Consider the following 15821-nt stretch of genomic DNA (forward strand, 5'->3'; position numbering starts at 1 on the left):
ATACAATAAATATATAAATAAATATAATATATAAGTATAAATAAATAAATAAATAAATAAATGTAGGCTTGGTTTAAGCGTCTAGCAGGGAAATATTCTAAACTAGAGAAGGATTTAGTAGCAATTTAACTTGCGAGCGAGGGGGGGGGGGGGGGTTCCTTTTTTGGGGCCCCTCAAGACCACGGGGCCCGACGCGGCCGCTTAATTTGCTTAGCGCTTATTCCGCCCCTTGACACACACGCGCTTGTCAAAACACTTAACTTAAAATTAGGCATATCGATTTATGCCTTAAATCGTACTTAAGTCTAATCTTAATCCACTTGCGCACATTTACACGACATCACCATAATAGTCTTATCTTGTTAATTCAAATTTTTAATGTTAACACTTCGACGGTCGCGCACACCACTGAACACTAAGAACATCGTAGGCCGCTGGGGATGAATGTTTGTCGCCTTTTCGAATGTTCGTCAGCAGCCTGTTCGATCGCAGTTGACCTGAGGAAAGATAAAACATTAGGTTTAGAGACAACAGATTTAGATGTAGCGATAGGGCATCTAGAAGGAACTCACTCGTGGGGTTTTTTCTCCTGCCAGGACCGCAATCAGTAGTGCGGTCGGTTCGGTCCTGTTGCTGCTGCAGCTATTGTGAGGCAGGAGATAATGATTCGAAGGGTTGAATTTCTGTCCCGAACGTTGTGAACGAGCGCTCGACACCGTCTCACGGCGCAATCGGGGCACCCGGTGCCGGCTGGGTGTTGTGCTGGTAGAGCCCGACTCTTCGCCGTACAGCTTCCGGAGGATGTTCTTAAATGGTTCCTCGTTCCAGGATAGAGGAAAATTGGCTGCAAAAAAGGAATAAACACAATGATTAGCATCCTAATCCCTAGCTTCACCAAACAATCTTCTTCTTCTTTCGTGGCCCACTTACAACTTACCGTATCATACACAATCATACACAGCGCACAGTCGCAAACACCTGCGGCAGGCCCATATCATTTCTGCATTATATCTGCAAGTTAAAAGAGGTCATAGTCTATTAAAATAATGTTTCTTCATCATGATAATCGCTGGATAACACTTACCTGCTGTCTTGTGCTGTGTTGTTCATCACGCCACTTTTCTACGCCGGTACATGCACGTAACGCTTCCGACGGAGCCAGCACGCATTGGGCAGGACTTCTACCACTTACTTTAGCTAAAATGGCACTTACTTACGTAAAATTAAGAACTTAATTATTAAAAAACTTACCAAAATTGATCAGCCAACAACACTGTTTACGTTTTTTTTACACACACAACCTGACTTCTACAGTGACAGCAGCCGCAGAGCACCAACACAACGAAAGGTGTCAGGCGAGACGTCAGACGATCTTAGGCGAGGGGTAGGAAGGAGAGATGTGGTGAGGGACGTGAAAGCTCAGCTCGACAGAATCGCTATAGGAGGAAGCGAGGCAACTAGACTAGACTAGAGAAATTAGAGCGAGAGGTACCTCACCAACCCTCGCATTGTTTGCCGGGGTACCTCACCAACCCTCGCATTGTTTGCCGGGGAAGCTTGTTTTGTTGTTTACAATCGCATCCGATTTTCGTACTTTTTATTTCACGCGATTTTAAACAGCATTCCCGATGACCACCAGCAATGAGATTGATTTCGATAGGTAAGAAATAGAATGTTCCTTCCAGCGAATGGTGGTCTTATTCTTTACTTACCATTTCAGCCCCTTCGTGAAGAAGGAACAGTGTTGCAAAATTTGTGGCGAAACCGAGGGGCCGATGGAATCGATTTTTTGCAAAGCGGACGACACTGCCATGCTGAACAAAATCTACAAATGCACCCGGGTGGAGGTAATTTGTTGTGTGTATAAAGAGTGAATGAATGTTTACTGAACTGCTCCACCAATCGTCCACAGGTGACACCGGTTTGTGGCTTGATTTCCCCGGTCTGTGAGCACTGCCATCGACGGATCGATGCGTTCGACGAGAATGCACCGCCAAAGGTGATAGAGTACGTGATCAAGACCGATCTGGACCCGGAACCGCTCGACTATGATCCACTGAATGTAGGCGACATGTCCGATCCGATGGGTGATGATGGTGAGTTTAAAGAGGGAATTGATTTCCTTTGAAATGAAATAATTTGTACACAATATTTTAGTCAAATCTGAAGTTGATTCGGAAGAACCAGCATGTATTTACGTGACGAAAATTGTCAAACGTAGAGGAAGGCGGAAAGTCAGCGACGAGCCAGTTCGAAGCAGAGCTGCACGACGGCCTGGTCGACCGAAACTAAAGGCTGAACCTAAGAAAGCTCGGAAGAGTTTTAGTAGCTCACGCGAAGAAAGAACTTCCTTGGACGAGGGAAGCTCCGGCGAAAATGAAACGGATCATTTGGACGAACGGCCGTCATCAGGAAAAGAGCGATTCTCTTCCCAGGACGAAGACAATTCCAAATTCACCGATCTTGATTCAGATCTCGATGACGATGAAGCACTTGACCACGAGGAGGAGGAGGAGGAGGATGAATCCGCTCTGGATGAGGAAGCGGATGAGCACACCAACTCCGAGGAAGAGCCCCGCAAACGCGGACGTCCGAAACGTACCGCTCGGGGAGCAACGTCGAAAAGCCCAAAGCAGTGCGAAGTGTGCGGCAAGCAGGTGAAGTACATGGCGGAACACATGCGGCAGCATCTGATCGAATCGCAGCATCCCTGCCCACACTGCGACCGGACGTTCGTGCAGGCCAACAATCTCCGCTACCACATACGGAAGCATCTCGGCGAGAAGCCGTACGCGTGCAAGCAGTGCAAAAAGCGTTTCTACTGCGAGGCGCACCTTAAGTCGCACATGCGTGTGCACGGACCGCAGGGCCTGTTCCAGTGTACCGTCTGCTCGAAAAGCTTCAACCAGGAGTGCAACCTGAAAAAGCATTTGCGTGTGCACACGGGCGAAAAGCCGTACGTGTGTGATAAGTGCGGGAAGCGCTTCAACAGCACGTCCAATCTGCGCAACCATGCCCGGCTGCACACGGAGGAGCGGCCGCTGACGTGCGATCACTGTGCAAAAAGCTTCGTCGATGTGCATCATCTGCAGCGGCACATTCGCGTCCATACGGGTAAGTTATGGGAAGGAGTTTATGGAATTGATAATAATAGTGGCTTTATTTTAGGTGAACGACCGTACATTTGTCACGTGTGCTTTCAAGCATTCTACTGCCAGACCGGGCTGATGGAGCATCTGAAGACGCACATCGAGAAGAAGAACATTAAATTAGATTAAACTTGCTTTTTTTATGAAAGTCCGGTGCCAATCATACAACGATAAGCTTTGCTTTAAGCAGCCCTATTGCCTAGTTTGTTGGTGTGCAATTAAGTTTAAAAAGTACGTTAATAAGAAATCAAAGATGTGATGGATTTCTTGTGGATATAGCATTTATCTTGTAGATTTTAAACAGAACCGGAAAGACTCGTCGTGTAGTGTAAAGCAAAACAGTTATGAAGTAGCATTTAGAGACAAACTCGCACTGCTGCTTCACACATTGAAGCAGGTAGCACATTGCGTGACGATGCGATCGGCACGCATCACCCTCCGAACGGTCATCGAACCCAAACGGAGCACGAACTGCGGCATTGCAGTTTGAGAACAAAGATGGTGTCTATATTTAAACACCCGCAGGTCCTTGCCTTCACATCAGAGCTCAAGTGCATCCTGTACAAGCAACGCCAGTCCTTTGGAAGAGCATCCAGAACGATCCTCACAATGATCACACTTACGTTGGCGGCATTGGCGCTGATTTTGCTGGTAGCATTTCTCGTGAAGGAACTATGGCGTCCAGCAAACTATCCTCCGGGTAAGAGAGTCTGTGCCATATTCTCCTTTTGCAGCGATTTAATCTATTTCCATCTTTTCCCCCCGCAAGGTCCGAGATGGTTGCCGATCGTGGGCAATACACCACTGATACGCAGGATGGCCTCCCAGCACGGCGGACTGTTGGCGAACGTGTTCGATAAGCTGTCGGAATCGTACCAGAGCAGCGTGATAGGCTTGAAGCTGGGCCGTGAGCGTGTGGTGGTGGGTCTGGGATACGCTGAAGTGAAGGACATTCTTTGCAACGAAGCGTTCCAGGGTCGGCCGGACAATTTTTTCATTCGGTTGCGTACATTGGGAACAAGGTGTGTTGGACTGATCGTTTGAAATTGCGTTAAGGTTGTTAGTTACACAGGATATCTTCTGTACTTCTCCAGATTGGGCATCACCTGTACGGATGGATCGTTCTGGAACGAGCAACGAAGCTTCGTCACACGACACCTCCGCCAGGTGGGCTACGGACGGCAGGCGATGCACGAACAGATCCAAACCGAGCTGACCGAACTGCTGGACGTGCTCGACACCCGTGCGGAGCAACCGCTCTGGCCAGGATCGATCCTCGCGCTCAGCGTCATCAACGTGCTGTGGACGATCGTGACTGGCTCTCGAGTGGCCCGAGCAGATGACCATTTGCAGCGACTGCTCGAGTTACTGCAGGAACGCTCGAAAGTGTTTGACATGGCCGGTGGAACCTTGAACCAGCTGCCCTGGTTGCGTTTCATCGCCCCGGAATGGAGCGGCTACAATCTGGTGCGTCGTTTCAACAAGCAGCTGACCGAGTTCTTCTATCCCACGATCGAGGAGCATAAGGGAGACTTTAGCGAGGACAAAGCAGTGGACGATCTGATCTATGCGTACATCAAGGAAATGCGCGACCGGGAAGGAGTCTCCAGCAACGACAGCAACTTCACCGAAGTGCAGCTGACGATGATCATCCTGGATATCTTCATCGCCGGTGGACAGACGACGAGTGCCACGCTTGATCTCGCGCTCTTGATGATGATCGTTCATCCGGAAGTGCAGGAAAAGGTGCATCGGGAGATTGATAGTCAGCTGGAGCCCAACGCCATCCCTCATTATGACGATCGTCTGAAGTTGCCGTACGTTGAGGCATTCCTGCTCGAGGTCCAACGTTACTTTAGCATCGTTCCGGTGAATGGACCAAGACGAGCAGTTGCTGACTGTACACTGGGCGGGTATCGAGTACCGAAGGACACGACCGTGCTGATGGGACTGCGCAACGTGCACATGGATCCGGAGCATTGGGGCGATCCGGAAGTGTTTCGACCGGAACGGTTCCTGGACGAGCAGCGGCAGATCGTCAACACGGAACGGTTGCTGCCGTTTGGACAGGGCAAGCGACGGTGTCTGGGGGAAACGTTGGCACGCTCGTGTCTGTTTACATTCTTCGTGGGTGTAATGAAGCGGTTCTGTCTGGTGGGAACGGACGAAGCGTCGGAGGATGGCACGAGTATGGCACCGTCGTTGACGCTGAAGCCAGGAATCACTCTATCGGCGAAACCGTACCATGTGGTGTTTCAGCCGAGAAGAAACCAGAAAGGACGTTTGCAAGAAGAGATTAAGGAAAGGATAAATTATGTACAGTAATTTTAAATTTATAATAAAATGTATAAAAGCAAATTAATGCGAAATGCGAAATCTATTACTACTACCAGCACCGACCAATAGATGGCGCGCACTGCAGAGCACGCGCATTCAAAATTCAAACAAATCCGCAAGACATTCATCCGTCATATTTAAAGGAAAAAAACATCCAAAGTACGATTAAATGTGTATAAATTATAAAAAAATATAACTATTTTTTGTGTTTTCAACATAATGCAAAATCATTATTAATACAAAACTACTAAACAAGGACCCTTTTTTGTTTTTCATCTTTATTACCTTCTCTTGTCTGGTTTTGTTTGTATTTTAAATACATGAATTAAAAATAAGTATTTTGATGGTATCTCCAGTTGTTCGTGTTGTTATGTTTGTTTTTTTGTTTGTTTGTTTGTGTGTTTGTGTGTTTGCTGTTGTTCTCTTCCCTTTCCCTTTCGGGCTTCGAAACGATAAATTAAACCATGGAAGCCAAACCTTCTTCTTCTATCGCCTTTCCATTTCCTTACCAGGTTGCGAAAAGTGCTTAAAAGAAGAAGGAATGACTTCTCGTTTTTCACTGATGACCCTCCGCCTGTTTGCATATGTTTTGTATCATGTTCACGTAGACCCTTTTTCTTAACAACTATATGTATATATATATTTCATCTTCACATGATTTCTACATCTCTGGTTTGTTTTTTGTTACACTATATTCATACATGTATATATATATACTCTGCCAATATTACCACCAAAAACTTAACAGTTACAGCTTCTTCTTAAGATCGATAAAACGAAGTAAAGAAAACACAAAACAGAAGATATACAGCAGTAGAGAAACAATGTACAATGTGTGTGTGTTTGTGTTTTAGTGTGTATCTCGTTTGACGGTGTGACCGTTCACTGTGTACGGCGGCCAAGCGGTTTCTTCTTCTTTTTAAAAGCATCATCACACTATTTCTGAACAACCCGGCGATTACAACCCCAACCACCTCGAGCACTGCAACCGAATCGATCGTACTGACACACACACACACTATATTGATCCAGCTTTGCGTGATTCTTTCGGTACAGAAACAACACTTACTCTTAAGCCATTCCTCCATTTCCGACCCCTTTCCGTCTATCGATGATGTACTTTTTGAAAGTAATTGGTAATCATGTTTCATGTGTTTGTTCCGCTCCCCAGTACCCCCCTCCTTCGCTTAACTACAGCTCGGATTTGCGACGGATTTGCTGCTGTCCTACACATACATAAGTATATATATAAAGTTTCCTTAGAGGAAGTACAGTTTCCTACACTTTGTTATCTCCCCTTCCTCTGTTTGTTTCTTTTTGTTATAACATTCGACATATGTTCGGGAGATTCCCGTTTATTCTCTTTTTTTTCTTCTTCTTTTTGCTCACCTAAGTAAGTTTCTGTATAGTTTTGTAAATTGTTTTTTTGTTTTGTTTTTGTGTTTTTTTTATATCTTCTGTAGTGTTGTGTGTTTTTATCATGCATGCATTCGATGCACATGATGTTTGGGTTTCTTTCTCTTTTCTCGTTTGTTGTTTTTCACTTTTTCCAGCAAAAAAAACCAATAAAGCTATTTTATTATCCTTCTTTCACTTTCGTTTCTTCACTTTTCTCTTTCTCTTTCCTCTCTTTCCTAATTCTAAACCAAAGGTACATTCGTGCAACGATTATTTCCCCCTTCCCTTGCTCCATATTCCATTCCCCCATCTAGTTCCCACAGCCCCTTCCTCTGTCCCCCTCCCCTCCTCCCTTCCCGCTTAACGAAGGTTGTTGTTTTTTTGTTATAGTTTTTTTTTGTGTTTCATTTTTATTATTAATTATTACACGATTATTATTACTAACGACTTTATTACAAAATATAAAACAAGTATAAGGGTAGCGGCGGCGAAGACGAAAAATAATGCTTTAAAACAAAACCCAAACGCTATTTTAAGTAGGTGTAGGTGTGTTAAGGAAAATGAGGAAACAGAGAAACAGGTTGAAAAAGAAGAAGTGTGAAAGTAGAGGAAAATTGTATAGTAGAGCAGTACAGATAGAGAATGGAGTGAACAGTGGAACGAGGTAAGAAAATGAGAAAGAAAAGTAAAGTAGAATAGATTAGTGTACTAAACTTATGCGTATAAACGGCTTAAACTTCTAGCTTCTAGAAAGAAAATGTATAAAGAAAGATGGAAAAAGTAGATAAAACAAAACAATAATCGTAAACTACAAAGACAGAAGAAACTCTTCTGAAAACACATCAAGGTAAGGTACCCAATTTTTTTGTTTGTTTGTTTGTTTCACTTTTTCTCTCTCTCTTCTCTCTCGCTTCGCTCTCTCTCACTTTTCATATCTTCTTATTTTTTTTGTCTTCTCACGCGTGACTGTTTTGCTTCTTTCTTTGTAATATCGCATTTTCTTTTTGCTTCATTTTGCTTTTAGCCTTTGTTTTTTTCTTCTCTTTGTGATGTACGTGTAGTGGTTGCACGTTTTCTTTACACTTACACTTATTTTATACACATTACACACGTTTTTCGCACATCTTTTTCGTTTCGTTTTTTACTCCCCAACTGTGGTTGCGTATTTGTTGTTGTTTTGTGTGTGTGTTTTGCGCTACGGTTTTGCACAGCTAGTTTTTGCGTTACTTTTGCGTTACTTTTGCGTTATGCGGGTATGTGTGCGGAATTCTAGTGAGCTCGGGAAACCAGAAAGTTTGTGTGTTTTGTGGTGCGCAGCAGTGTTTTTGTGTTTAAATTTGGACCTTCCCCCTCTAGCCTAATTCATACTACGCGTGCCCAAAACGAAAGAGCAACGAATGATCCAAGATGGAAAATGGTCCGCCGCCTTCAAGCGAGCATTAGATCAGAGAGGAAGAGATTGATTCGAGATGCCAACGGAGCGACAAGGAAAAGAAAAGAGGAAAAACGACACTAAAACAGTGGACACAGGTTTTTTTTCCTTTCCATTCCCTCGTTTGTTTTTCTACATCCTAATAGTGTCGTCCTACTACTGCCTAATAATATATCACTGTGGCAAATTATGATTTTCAATCTAATAATATTTCCACGGTTTTGTTTGTTTTTGTTTGTGTGTGTGTGTTTTTTTACCTCTTTACGTTTAGCTTCTTCGCTTTGTTTTCTTTTTTTCTTCTTCTTTTTGCACACCTAACAATCACGATCGCATTCGCTGTTTCGCTGTACTGTTACTGGTTGGCGGCTGTTGGAATGTTTTGTTTTTTTTTTCAAGCGAAATTGGTTTGTTTTTTTTCTTCTTCTTCGCCTTCTTCTTTTTCTTCTTCTTCTTATTCTTCTTCTTTTTATTCTTCTTCGACTAAACAACTAGCTACGTATGTTTTTACCGGCTTTTTTTCCTATCCTTTTAACCTTACATCGCTGTCCTGCGGCTCTGCTTTCTTCACACACTCTAACACGCCTGTCCTGTCGAGTTGGGGGAGTGATCATTGCTACCCGTGCCTGGTGTAAATGGGATCATTTATATTCTTTGTGTGTGTGGATTAAGAAGGAGAAATAAATGATAAAAAGCAATCAATTATGTCAATTAACTCCGAAACAATATTCGTTTGTTTGTATGGCTAATAACTTCTTTTAGCAGCTGTTTTGTTTTAGTTTTCATATTTGTTTTTCCATTCATATTTGTTGTTATTTTGTAGATTAATTTGTTTGCTTTTACCAAAATGCCAAACAGTACATATCCAAACCGATTTAACTTACTTTCAAATGTGTGTTGCTTGTTGTTATTTCTTTGTTTCCTTTTTCTATCTAAAAGATTTATATGTGCTGCTTTTCCCATTCAGCACACTATTTAAAATGTATTTTTTATGTTGTTCTTATCTTTTTGTTTGTATGAAGCGAGGATACGTTTTTGACTACTACATTTTCCATCGGTTTTTGTGTGTGTGTTTGTGTTTCTGTGTGTTTTTCGCACACTCTTTCCTATCGAATTCCTTTATCTAATCCACATCCACTACACTAATGACAGGTAACAGACACGCACACAAACACACGAGAAGAGATTTTGTGTTTTTTTGGTCACCCTAGCTAGATGGCTCCCTCCGTACGGGGCAAACCAGCACCAAATCATATGTACAAGGTACGAGAGATAAACCTACGCAAAACGACGACTCACTACTTCAAATACAACGCATGCCCCCCTCCCACGGAACACTACTCGGAACTTCCACTTCTACTAAACACCTCCATCGGTCCTTTCCACTTCGCTTCAACAAACACGTTTGTACTTTGAAAAGGCATTTCATTTTAGTTCATGTGTTGTTTCTGTAGCTTTCTGTGTGTGTTTTATGTGTGTCTGTGTGTTAATGAGCAGGACCATGCCGCCAACAATCCTGTTTTTTGATTGGGATAGGCTAAAAGGGGACAAAAAGTTTACATCGAAAAATATATCGTTTTGTTTCTAAGCATTCCTCCTGCTGGGAACGGCAAAAGTCCTGCAAAGGGTTTGTGGAGGGGTGGATTCTAATATTCTACCCCATTCGGCTCCTTCTTCTGCTACTTGCTGCCGTGTCCTAGCTCCCGTCTCTGAATGCTACTAAAAGCTAACACACATCGTTCAAGGCGTTTCTACAGTGTTTTGGTTTGCTTCTATTTCTCCATCTGTGTTTCAGGAGTAATTTACTTTAGCAACTGTTTTTTTGTTCTTTTCCCTATCCTTTTCTGTATTTATATGTATGTATGGTTTGTTTTGGTAACGTTGTGTTTATGTGTGTGTTTGTTGTTTTGTTTTACTTTTTCAATCCCTCCCCCTTTTCATAAAGCTTTACGACCACGCTTGTACAGCTACATATTAATCACATACACACCACACTAATACACGAACAGTGCGTAACTTTGTAAAGAGTGATGCATATATTCGGAACACATTCGATACTCGATTTCATTACTTGGTTTTCATTGTTTAACGATTTGTCCGCTTCTCGCAAGCAACACACATTTGAAAGGTCGGATTTGGAGAGGAAGGGGTGAAGAAAAATAAAAGCAGGTGGAGCAGAAATAAAAGGAAATGTCTTAAAAGGGTACAGAATAAAATGAAAGGAAATGAAAAGTAGATGAAAAATGTGAAAAATAATAGAACAAACAATAAAAGAGCAGAAAAGAGGTGGAAGAACCACAGAGAAGAAAATATACTGTTGCAAAAAGGTACATACTCAATGAGAATAAAATTCGACAGCGTGAAACTGGTAACCGTTCGATTAGTGAACAGAGATTCAAAAGAATAAGAAATTGTAAAATAAATAGCCAACACCAACAACAGACGAAGGTAAGATAAAGAAAAAAGTTTAAAGCAACGAAAAATAACAGAAAAAAACATGAGAGATGACAGGATAAGACAAAAACAAGAAACAAAGAAAGGAAAGAAAGCATAAAAAGCAAGAAGGAACGGAAATAAATAAAAAAGAAACAGTTTAACAATAGCAAGATAATATATATATATTATTGAACCATATCTAAAAAAGACGCCGCACACATCATGAGACAAGCGCTGTATGAGTGCAGGAAACAGAGCAGGAGTAGTAGTAGTAGTAGTAGAAGTAGTAGTAAAAAGTAGTAGATCAGATAGCAAAACAGAAAATAGAACATAGAACAGAACACAAGAGCGAGAAAAAGTAAAGAAGAAGAAGAAGAACATAAATGGCAACATTTGACCGCGTTGTCACCCCTTTAAAGCCAGGAACAGGAGATGGAATGTAAAGAATGCCCTTAAACACAATACGTACACGCTACTATTTACAATGTAAAGAGAAAATTTGTTTGCTGTACCGCTGGTTTTCTGTTTTTCCCCTCTTTTGTGTCCTTTTCTTCTTCTCTTTTCCCGGCTACGCTATTTGTTTTTTCTTCTTTTCTGCGTTGTGTCGCGAGTTTGGCATCCATCTCTTTCTCTCTTTCTCTCTCTATAACGCCCGCTTATCTTGCTAACTCTTGAAAGATTTTTTTTCGTGTTTTTTCTCTTCTTGGATCATTCACTGCTGCGTTTGTGGTTTTTACTTTTACATTTGTTAAATTTTCAATTCACGCTTTTCATTTTTAGTTACAGTTGGCTTATTTTGCTGTGTAAATAGACGGATTCATTCGGCTTTTTTTGTTTGTTTTTTTTTTGTAGGTATTTTCTGCTGTTCTGCTGCCGCTTGTTGCGCAGTTTTACTGATACTACTTGTGTGAGTTGCTGTTTGTGATGCACGTCGAAAGCGGGTTTAAAATCTGTGCTATTGCGCAATAATGGGTTTTGTGGATTATTTTTGCGGGAGGGTATTATTACACTATTACTTGCACTTTACATTTTACATTGTGTTTTGTTTTCTTACGTTTGTTTTGTAGATAATATTCGGTAACATTCTGTTGCTGACTATTCAAGTTTTGAGAGTTTTATATATTTATAAATAGTACATCGGTTAGTTCTATTTTTGTTTGTCTCTTAAATGTTGGATTTTTCGCTTTTCCTCACTCGTGGAGACAAGGAAGAAATAAAAGTTAATATCAACAGTTACTCTCTCTGTTTCATGGGGATGTTTGTTTGCTTTTTTTTTTGTTTTTGCACATTATGGTAAGTTGGGTGTACACATTATTTTCATAACAGTTAGAACAGTGGTTTTATATACTTTGTATGCTTTGTTTGTTTGTTTGTTTGCAGTATGCGTGTGTGGTTTTAGATATTGTATCAGTTTGTAACAGCAACGATGGTGTAGAATAGGCATTTATAAATGGTTATCTATTTCTCTGTGTGTGTTTTTTTTTGTATTAAAGTTTCCGTTACTGTACTGCACTGCCAGTGTTTGTTGAAACCGTTCCCATTTACGGCCTATTGTATGCTGCGTGAAAAGGGGGGAAATTTCCAAAGCAAAAACTCGGCCATGCCGGTCGATCACCTGGCACCAATGATGATAAAACATGAAACACAATCACAAGCGCAATAACCGGGAGAGGAAAAGAAACAACACTCTCTCCGAGACACACAAAGCGACAAGGCAGGATGCTGCAGCGCCTGTTGCACTGCAAATTGCACTACACAAAAACGCATCACGCTTCTCCAATAACTCCCCATTCCGGTGGTGGGTGGTTTAAAACCCTCTTCGAAAAAAGAAAAAAAGATAAACCGAAAACTATTAACCAAACCGAGCCGGCAAAACATACGCATGAAACGGACTGTTACTGTCTACTAAACCCCGCTTCTTATTAAACCTTGCCTCGCTTACTAATTCTGCGTATTTTTTCCTTATCTACTTTCTTGCTTGTTTTTTTTGTTGTTTTGTTTTGTAATGTAATCATGATTTTTGCTTTAACATTTAGTGAACACTTAGTTTTAGATCCTTTGTTTCCTTTTTTATGTGTGTGTGTTGTTTTGTTGCTGCTGTATGCATATTTATGTGTGTTGTGTTTTTCTTTTCTTCCTACTCACCCTCTCTTCGGCTTCTTCGTTTTTAGTACAGCTACACTATTAGTTTCTATCACTACTAAAAACCTCCCAACATTCCCTTCACACGCATACACACACACACACACACTCGCTTTCTCTCCTTTTCTAGATCACTATTAACACACGTGCGTGTGCGCACTTAGTATTTAGTATTTTTTTAGCAAAGTGGTTGCCTTTCCTATCCTCCCGGGGTTTTGTTTCCACTCTCTTTTCCATTTTCTTTTGCATCTGCTGTTTGTAGTGGGTAAGTGTGTTAAAACATAAACAAAATTTACAATCCTTTTCCCACCACACTACGCATGCATATTTAAACATACTGTAGGTGTGTGTGTGTTTTCTCTTCTCCTTTTCTTAGCTTCTTCTCAAACTTATATATAACAAACTGTACATATATTTATCCTCGCGCTGCTTTAAACGATCTTTTCTTTTGCATTTGTTTTGTTTGCGTAAAAAACGTAGTGATTTCACGTGCACAAATGCACACGTACACACAGAACACACACACACACACGGAGCACGCAGGTGCGCCAAGAGGGTGGCTATATGGAGCCTCCCCCCATTGAAGAGGGATGTGTGGTTTGTAATTTAGCGTCCTAATGGCAAATCGTCCTCAACATCTTTCTCCCATTCCAATTTGCGTTAGAAGATTTAAAATAATTTCCACTCTCCTGATGGAGATAACCATCTCTCTCTATCTCTTTCTTCCTATCTAACCTCTATACATATCACCGATTGGATTCCCTTCCTGGCTACACTGCTGCTACTTACACTGCTGCACGATCGTTACAGTGGGTCATACGCTTAAATGAATGGCCACCGGTGAAGAGACCGCACAAAACTACTCTTCCGATGCAATGTTTAACAATCAACATCCTGGATGGCCTGGGCCCTCACTGCTACCGTTTACTTTTGCTGCCCATGCTGCTCCGTTCACGTGCACCCGCCCGTTGCCAAACACACAATAAATAGAGAATAAAACATTTCTGGTAGTTTTCGCTGAGATGCAATTGGTAACGACATGTTAATGTGTGTGTGTGATTTTGTTGGTTTCTTCTATTGAGTGTATGTGTGTGTGTGTGTGCGTCACATAATGTATTCTAGAGTTAGGCGGTTTGTTCATTTTGTTTTGAAAGGACCTTCTACACTCATTGCACAAATTCATTCCGGTTCTTCCCGATGCTCGTAATTACATTAAATCACCATCATTTCTACAATTTGTTTCATCACACCTGGTAGCCGTTTTTTTTAGTGTACGTTCGTCAAGGTTTGGGGGTTTTCTTTTCTTTTTTGTCACATACACGCGCACGATCACCTACAAACACACACACACATACACTCTATAACGATCCTTGACCGTTCGGGTGCTGTATTCTATCGCTTTCTATTCCCTAGCTACTACAAACACTACTAACCCCTAATACCACGTTTACTTAAGAGAAGAAAAAAACGAACTAAAAGATATTTAAAAAAAAACAATAAACAAATAGCAAAATTTGTTTCGCGACGATTCGTGTCCGTGTGTGTGTGTGTGCTTAAAGAGCCTTAAAGATCGATAACGTTAAACCTTAATTAACGATAGTAACGAGGATGGTGGATAAGTGAAGTAACATACGAGACACACATACACACACACACACGCTAAAGGGAAGGGCCCTTGCAAAAGCCTTCCTCGTTCCCTCCATTCCGGAATTTTAAGTCTAGCGAGCGGAAACAACTGAGCTTAAGTATACACACAAATACACCACACATCCTCTTCCTCAAGTGACCTCTTTTTTGTGGAGATTAAAACAAAAAAAAACATCCTGGACGTGATTGCACGAGTGAGTGTGTGTGTGTGCGATTGTTTGTGCGTGCGTGTGTAGATGTGCACGTGCGCTTACGTGCGTCTCGCGATGTTGCCTTGTTGGTGATTTGGAGTGGATTGAAATGGACAGCAAGAAGCAAGCATCAGCTCCACTATTGAATTGGTTCTTTCGGTCACTCGCGCTGTTCATTCCTCCGCCTCAGCTGCACGCGTTACACGACGATAACCACCGACCGGATGATGGTGGTGGTGGTGGTGATGCTGCACCGGTGGCAGTGCGGCCGGTGGTGCTGGTGGTTGTGGTGGATTCGGTTCAACCGGCCAGCTTCATTTCCGCTTGGCATGCAGCATCTCCATCAGCAGCGTTTGGGAGGGTGCACTGCCGGCACAGTGCTTGATGTACAGATGCTCCTCGCCCCGTGCTGCCATTCCGTGGATCTCCGGAATAATACTGAGCAACTTACTGAACTTGTCCTGGAAATGGAGTAAATGGAGAGCAATCGTTAGTATCAAGCAAAGGAAGCAACAGGCGATGGATGATCTTGTGCGACTACTTACAGGCACCGACGGATAGCAGGTAAGCGTGTAGTCCAGCAGGGCCGCTTGCACGTTCTCGTAGCCCTCGACGACCGTCTTTCGGTTGGTGATCCCCCGTACATCTGTGAAAGAAGAGCAGAAAAGAAAAGTTTAGAAAACGATGGCAATGACAGCGTCGATCAGCACACCGGTTTCACTTACCGGGATTCAGCAGCAGCAAGAACTTCATGCAGATGTAGTCGCCGACGTCAAACTTGAGCTCCTGCAGCTTGTTCTGCAGCTCGTTAAAGTGCTCGGCCAGGCTCGGCACGCCCAGCAGCCCTAAACCTAAGAGATCAAACTTCTGCCCGTTGTGCAGGGTGGTTTCGTCCGGCAGCCCGTTGTGCAGGCGCTGGTGTATGTGGTCGAGCACCAGCATATCCGACCAGCTGTTCTGGAGGAGCTTCATCTGATCGTCAACCTGCAAGCGATAGGAAAAGAGACAAAGACTTTCGTTTAGTATGCGTGTGTGTCGAGTGTGATCGAGATGATTGGAAGACGCACAACGATCTTGTTGTCCTTGTGAGAT

At 42.5% G+C, this 15821-nt stretch overlaps 3 protein-coding genes across 24 annotated transcripts in view; 1 reads left to right on the forward strand and 2 right to left on the reverse strand.

Moving 5' to 3' along the window:
- LOC120898562 overlaps positions 1 to 15821 on the reverse strand; it is a 242014-nt gene that overhangs the window by 72788 nt on the left and 153405 nt on the right. The window lies entirely within an intron of this gene.
- LOC120898564 (probable cytochrome P450 305a1) lies at positions 882 to 5657 on the forward strand. Of its 3 annotated transcripts, XR_005738675.1 has the most exons (6): positions 882 to 1660; positions 1721 to 1847; positions 1913 to 2096; positions 2158 to 3114; positions 3169 to 3849; positions 3919 to 4035. XR_005738675.1 is itself a non-coding variant. In XM_040304601.1 (4 exons), the coding sequence occupies exons 2-4, from the start codon at positions 3648 to 3650 to the stop codon at positions 5472 to 5474; spliced, it is 1686 nt and encodes a 561-aa protein (XP_040160535.1). In that variant the 5' UTR covers positions 3280 to 3380; positions 3443 to 3647; the 3' UTR covers positions 5475 to 5657. The 3 variants fall into 3 exon arrangements, 2 of the variants coding, with proteins under 2 accessions (XP_040160535.1, XP_040160534.1); XM_040304601.1 differs by lacking the exons at positions 882 to 1660; positions 1721 to 1847; positions 1913 to 2096; positions 2158 to 3114 and adding an exon at positions 4244 to 5657 and having other exon boundaries at positions 3280 to 3380; positions 3443 to 3849; positions 3919 to 4171; XM_040304600.1 differs by lacking the exons at positions 882 to 1660; positions 1721 to 1847; positions 1913 to 2096; positions 2158 to 3114 and adding an exon at positions 4244 to 5657 and having other exon boundaries at positions 3291 to 3849; positions 3919 to 4171.
- LOC120898558 (nuclear hormone receptor FTZ-F1) overlaps positions 10906 to 15821 on the reverse strand; it is a 121856-nt gene continuing 116940 nt past the window's right edge. For all 17 annotated transcript variants that reach the window (XM_040304575.1, XM_040304567.1, XM_040304569.1 and 14 more), the window contains 3 exons: positions 15455 to 15713; positions 15275 to 15375; positions 10906 to 15190 (listed from right to left, as the gene is read on the reverse strand). In XM_040304575.1, the coding sequence (XP_040160509.1) occupies positions 15044 to 15190; positions 15275 to 15375; positions 15455 to 15713 (507 nt within the window). In that variant the 3' untranslated portion in view covers positions 10906 to 15043. The remainder of the gene's footprint in view (positions 15191 to 15274; positions 15376 to 15454; positions 15714 to 15821) is intronic.

Source organism: Anopheles arabiensis, chromosome 2 (assembly GCF_016920715.1).
Source record: "Anopheles arabiensis isolate DONGOLA chromosome 2, AaraD3, whole genome shotgun sequence".
NCBI classification, from domain to species: Eukaryota; Metazoa; Arthropoda; class Insecta; order Diptera; family Culicidae; genus Anopheles; species Anopheles arabiensis.